Source organism: Monopterus albus, unplaced genomic scaffold, assembly GCF_001952655.1.
Source record: "Monopterus albus unplaced genomic scaffold, M_albus_1.0 scaffold214.1, whole genome shotgun sequence".
Classification (NCBI taxonomy): domain Eukaryota; kingdom Metazoa; phylum Chordata; class Actinopteri; order Synbranchiformes; family Synbranchidae; genus Monopterus; species Monopterus albus.
This window is the reverse complement of record NW_018128094.1, coordinates 1,779,402-1,786,050: the sequence shown is the minus strand read 5'-3', so window position 1 is coordinate 1,786,050 and position 6,649 is coordinate 1,779,402. Positions and strand designations below refer to the sequence as shown.

Below are 6,649 nucleotides of genomic sequence, written 5' to 3'. Positions count from 1 at the left end.
TCACATGCAGCTAACTGACTTTGTACCGCTAGAAGGGGACCCCAGAATGCTGTATATAATGGTAATTATGAGATGGTTCATGATGGCTTTGATTGAGCTCATTCCATACACAGCAGTTACAAGTGTCATGAATATGGTGAATAGAGAAACTGAGAAACCATTGCCATGTTAGAACTGAAACTGAACTGAAATGCCATTCTCTTTCTGAAAATAGTCTTGATGAGGGACTGTCACCTCTGACAGTTCAACTAAAATTAAAATTACAGGCCATGCAAAACATTGATGTTTAAATAAATATTGCAAATTGGTATTTCTGTTCAATATGAAACATCCTGTGTATACACATCAGTAAGGAACTGAGATCTGGAATGCCCATTCTGGACTGCTGGTTGGGGATGAAAGCAGTGGATATAAAAGATGCATAAGCAGGTGGAACTTCCAGAACCATCACCCATCAAAGTACTAGTAACCGCTTGACAGTGGTGGCTCTCTACAATGCACAAAGCATCTGAGCTGAAGATGACAACTACCTGAATACACTAATCACACTGATGAAAACTGAAATGACCATCTTATATTATCAACATATGTATTTGATGTTGTGTGAACTTCATTTACTCAGTAATCATTTGTTATTGTGTGTGACTTTTATTATTATTTTTCAACTTGCATTATATGCATTCCTATGTGGAGCTTAAGCATGCTAATGTAAGCATTTGATGTAACTGTTATGGAAAAGTGACTTCAGTCACTTTTAAAGGGGGATTAATGTAGAAAATGAATTTGCCTTATTTGTTCTCATTTGGTCTGCATGCTTTATTTTGCTTTTTTCCTGTTTTAATGTATACAAGGGTGATACATGCGGAGGTGAAAGTTGACTGAGATGACCACAGTAGCCAGGCAAGAGAGAGAATACAGATTGTCAGTCTATCTTGGAAAGCTGCCCAGGCTGAGCAAGGATGATGGTCTTGATGGTTGGGGGGTGGGGGGTATCTGCAATGCCCCTAACTGTTATGTCAAGTTATGTGGAGAGGGACTTTTTGATGTGTTATGAATCAAGGGATGTCAATCATTTAACCTAACCTTGAACCTGAAGAAGTCAGCATGACTTGCATTTGCCATTTGAGGTCATTTTTATTTGTTTAGAAAACTATATTGACCAATGAAATAATAGTATATCCAGACAAAGCTGGAATGAAGCAATACCCGGTCTAGGAGGAGCTCGAGAGGGTATAAAAAGAATGTTTGAGCTCTGTAGTCATGCCGCTCCATGGACTGTAAACAGATGCTATTGGGGTGTTTTCCTCAATAAATCTTACACTGTGCAATAGGCCATTTAGTCTTTGAGTGATTTTTGACAGCAGATTGAGAAATGTGTGGGTGAGAAAAGGACCCTGTCTGGCCCTGGGAAACAGTTCTCCCAGTTTCACTTCTGTATGGAAAAGCATTTCAACTGTATGTGTGTGACGCTTTCAGTATGAACATTTTATAAGTCAATGTGAGAGATTTTTCAGTTATGTGTATATAAGCATACTTTACTAGTGTGCTTTTCAATAGTTTGCATGACAGCTTTTCAGTTTGTGTAAGCATATAATTTTTCAGTTGGTTGTGTAAGAGCGTCTCACTTGTGTGTGGATTTCAGTATAAGAAGTGAATGACGTTTGGTTTCATATGTGGATGTGAGGATCATTTTGGTTAATGTCCCTAAGGGCCCCTCATAAAAGAAACCAGAACAGAAATAGAACATTGCTCCTGTGCTAGTTTATGACACATACAAATAAACTTTGATCTACAGTTAAAATGAAGCTTACATTTGCAGAACACCTCTACACTGCAAACAAAACTTTGTGTAGTGCTTCTTTGCCTCGTCACTTGAAGGCCTAAGTGGTTCCCTCACTGAAGTCCTTTTACACAGAGATGGCAGAAAACTGCCAGCATTTTGACCCTCCCTTCAAGGCAGCTTTTTTAATTTAAGCCCATTTTTACACAAGGCTTAAAAAAGCCAGCCAACTCCTGTGTTCCTTTTACACAGCTGCTGGAAAGCTGGTAGGTTATTAGAGGCAGGGTCCATCATTGACCAAGCATTTCAGGACTGTACCTTTTGCACAGAATGGTGAGGTGGAAAGTTGGCAGAAAAAAAATCCCACATCAAATGGGCAGTGTAAAAGGCGCTTCTAACACTCAGAGCTTCAGAATAACAAGAAGCTGCTATCATTCTGGAATTCTATGCCACATAAGATGTACCAATAAAAGTATAATAATGCTGTATCCCATTTCAGATAATCTTGATTTCTTTGGAATTATTGGAGGACACAATTATATCAGACACAGTAATAAAACAAACAATATTGTCAAACTGTGTCTGCAGAAACTACTGAATAAAGACCTCTTAGCAGCTTTGTTTTCCTTCAGATTTAGATATTGAGAGCAGAAATATCTTGTGTACAAAACATTGGGGAAAAGAATCTTAGGATGTGAAGGTGCCATAACATTTGCAACTGCTCTTTACAACATTGTGTCTTTAAAAACAAAACATATAGTTTAAGGATTACAAATGGGTCCTATGTATTGATCTGCATCATTGGTCATATGATGTCTTCCTGACAAGCTGTCAGCATGTTGGAAATGTTAAACTTAAGAAATCCTGGCAAACATGGAGTTAGAATATGAAAAGTTATTTAACTGTGGAACAAGCCAGTAAAACCCGCGTTTGATTGGTAGGCTGAAATTCTGCTTTTCCTTGTTTTCTAACTTATCTACAATGTTACAATGGTGAATTATCATCCTAAATGTGACGTAAAACTCAAAAAATGAGGTGTATTTATGTTCTGGTACTTCTATGCAGAAGCACTTCTGTTTATACAAGTCTCACTAACTCTCGCTTGAGAGACTTTTTTTCTAACAATGTAAAATCTTCTAGCATTGTTCCTTTGGAACAACAATTTACTTGGACGGTTATAATCTCCAGGCAGTTGCACATTCATGCGAGCTTGCCTGGCATCCACTGGTGCCATTTTAAAAGCATAATTTTTTGATTGCACATGGTTTTGTGGATATATTTCCTGCTTCCTGAGGTTACTGCATGTCCGGGAATGTTCCTGTACAGAGATTCACTGTTTTACCTGACCGGGTCTAACCTACAATCAGTCAGCCAGTGAAGCACCCTGGGGTGGTGAATGATCAGCTCATCAATGCTGGATTCCTCCAGAGCACAGTACATTTGTTTTGACTGCTTTAGGCCAGTATGTCTGCCGCATGTGATGTGATGTGGGTTGGTGAAGAGATTCTAATGATCCATGATGTTACCATCAGTGCGCCGCTACCTGGAATTCATTTCAGTACTTTGGGAATGTATGTGGTCCTGTGGGGGAAGATGCTGCAATTTAACAGCCTTGGAGTAGTTGAAAGTGAATGATGTTTCCACTATTTGGTGGGGCTTAATGTTAAATAAAAGAAACAAAACAAACACACACAATGCATGCTTGTTAATGCATTTTTTCTGTAGAGAACTGTTGTAAGGCTGGAAAACCTACTATCTCTGCATTATGCCAGTTAAAATATGGGGTTTCTCCATTACTTGTTTTGTTTAGTGTGTTACAAATCTCTTTTCATTGGTACATATCGGTATATTTATCTATCTATGGAGGAGAAATTCAAATTAATTATTACGGTTTGTTGTGCTGTCCACTTTCATATTCTGGCTCAAATGTCAGAGAGGAATTGAGATATTGCCATTGTTGAAAACATAGCTTATGTGTCAGTGTTTTTGTTACCCCGTCGAGATGCATTTCCTGTGTTCAAAACTCTGTTTCATGTAGCGACCCCCTCAATGGTTGTGGTTAGGATAATGTTAGGATTCAGGTTAGGAGAAACGCATCTCAATTGGGGAACAGATTTCAACATAACACAGGCAAAAGAGTTGTACATGCTCATGCACTATCCTCTCGTTTTTAGGAAAAGGCTCTTGGGTTTTATTGTTTTGAAATAATTACACTATTTGGAGTTGTGGTGAGTGCAAAGCTAATCTAGATGTACCCAAAATTAAACATTAGATGGCTTGAAATGAGCATGCCATGGGCACTTTAAATAAGTGTCTAGTCAGATGGAGCCATCTGGCCTTCCACATAGCATTATGATTTATAGTCAATGTCAAGTGCAATGGCCCAGAGAAAAAAATTTGATTACAGTGGATGAGGCAAAAGGTACGTGTTGAACATTTATTTAGTTACAATATAGATTTCACTTTAAAATGTACAAGTAATCTTCTTATCCTTAAAGTTCTTTTTTGTTTACAAGAACAAGAGAAGGTTGTCTTATGTTGAAGCAGTGCTGTGTTCTTGTACATTATGCCTGCAAAAAAAAAATTTGTTTTGAAAAGAATGGGGCAGGGGAAAGAATACACACACACACGCACACGCACACAGTGGTGTGTCTGGATTTCAAACTGCTGACCAAGAATGAGGGGATGTTTGGGGTTGAAGAGATCAGAAAACAGGAGTTCAAATTCCATCCACCCAAGACCCCAGGCCCCTCTCTGCCAGCATACGGTTCACTGAAATTACCTGAAAGGGAAAAAAAAAGAAAAAAGAAACTTACATATACAGAGTTACATTATACATGTACATTGCCAGTCAAACGTTTGGAGGCACATTCCCATTGAAATGAATAGGAAAGTGTTTCCAAACTTCTGACCAGCTTATACATACATTAGGCATGGAACAGTTCAAGTAAAAAAAATAGATAAATAAAATAAAATAAAAAATTCGACCAGTTCGGTTTACTAGTCATGGTTTGGGCATGTATGTATTGTTTGGTTCATTTGAAACAGGTTGTGCAGAAAAAAAATCTGAAGTTACTAAGGAAAAAAAAGCCTCATGGAATAACCCAGCAAAACTTGCGGTGTGCAGTTGAAGTGTCCAGTGTAGCCGTCAGTCAGTTTTGAAAATGGACAAGACGAAGTACAATTAGAGGATCCACTACCATTGTTTTGGTCTGCTACAGATTTACTGGGAATTTACGCTGAATATAAGACATGAGCAGTGCATTTAATGACATAAGAACAGCTGTTTGTCAGCAGGACAGCGGCCAAAAAATGATCTTCACGAATCTGACCGACAACAAAAATGTTTTTCACGCAGGCTCATCAAGAAGAAATCTGGAAATCTGCACATTTCAATGAATTGCTATTGTACTGATTTTCCCCCACTCACTACAGAGGGTGGGGGGGACATGCTCAGTGTCAACAGACACATCTAAGGAATGAAATTCTATCTGTTGTGTGATGTGTAAAAACAAGTCTAAAGTGGTGGATAAAACAATGTTATCTTGCTGTCCCAGATACATATGTACCAAGGGCAGTTTTTCGCTAATTGATCTCGTCTTGCGTCTGAGAATGTGAACAAACTCATCATGCAGAAGAATGTGAAACTAGAATGAACAAAGCAGTGTTGTTTTTTGAACAGTTCAGTGTGTGTTCAGTATATGTTGCACTTTATATTGACAAAGAAGTATTTGTTTCTTAAGGTCTTTGTCAGAATTTTAAGGCAAAGATTTAACTTTTTTTTGCCAAAAAGCTCATGCACACCCACTTTACCAAAGACCAAAACGAACCGAACCATGAATTTTGTTAGAGAAGTACAGTCAGTATCTTATTTACAGAAAAATAACCAAAACTGTACGTTTCCCCTCAATTCAAGTAGCAGACATGTCAACATCAACTACTCAGAGGAAACTGTGTGAATGATGCAGGAGTTGCTGATACACTTCATTTTCCCCCATGCGTATGCACTTCTTTGCCTCTCACTTATAATCTGACTACTACTTTTACCTCTGGTCCTTTGCTCCGAAATAACAGTACTGATGGCCCCAGTTACTTTGTTCTGTTCAGCAGCTTTTTTTCTGTACATGATCACTAAACTAAGAGCACCAAACACACCTTTTCTTTTCTCCACCAATCCAATGTGTCTCAGTTTCACACTCACTGAAATTGCACCTCTTTTTTGGGGGCTGCTTTTGTTGCCATGTCTAATAATTTGTACCTCAGACAGTGTTTTTCTATGCAAATGAATGAGTAAAGTGTATCTATTTATGGCTAAGGGTAACAGTGGAAAAGAAGCTTGTGCATGTGCCCAATTCTACCATAATTGAGATGTATAAATCAGAACTAGGTGTAATGTGGCTTTATAAATAAAGCCACTGGAGTCGATTGCCCCCTGGTGGCAAGTTGCAGTATACGTCTATAAAAACCTACCCCGTCCATGTGAGTAAAGATATAAACTCAAAGAAAAACTCAAAATTTTCACTTGAAGGGGTAAATTCTGTTGTTTTAGGTTGATATTATCATGCTGATTTCTGTACAAGTGGTCATTTTTCTGCTAAGTTTGTTGCCTATGCCTAGGGTGGGGGTTATGTTTTTGCCGGCATTTGCGCTGTTGTTCACACTGTCATTTAAATGCGACTGCCATCTGTCTCATGTGTGAACAGTATATGGCCCTGAGGTGACCCGCATGCGCAGAAGAGTACGTGACATCAGACGCAACGTACTGTGTTTGCAAAAATAAAAATGGATGTGGCTTGTGATAGCATGTGCGTAGCGATGTACCAGTTAATGTGCAATCGAAATAAAGAAATAATAATAAGAATATCAAGA

General features: G+C 38.5%; 1 protein-coding gene across 2 annotated transcripts in view; it reads right to left on the bottom strand.

The window, feature by feature from the left end:
* Positions 1 to 4,203: 4,203 nt before the first annotated feature.
* Positions 4,204 to 6,649, bottom strand: part of akap1b (A kinase (PRKA) anchor protein 1b) — a 57,306-nt gene continuing 54,860 nt past the window's right edge. Inside the window, exons 11-12 of one of the 2 annotated variants that reach the window (XM_020619074.1) lie at positions 4,453 to 4,562; positions 4,204 to 4,350 (exon numbers count right to left, since the gene is read on the bottom strand). In XM_020619074.1, coding sequence (XP_020474730.1) covers positions 4,500 to 4,562 — 63 coding nt within the window. In that variant the 3' untranslated portion in view covers positions 4,204 to 4,350; positions 4,453 to 4,499. Of the gene's footprint in view, positions 4,563 to 6,649 lie in introns of both variants that reach the window. The other variant, XM_020619073.1, reaches the window with a different exon arrangement.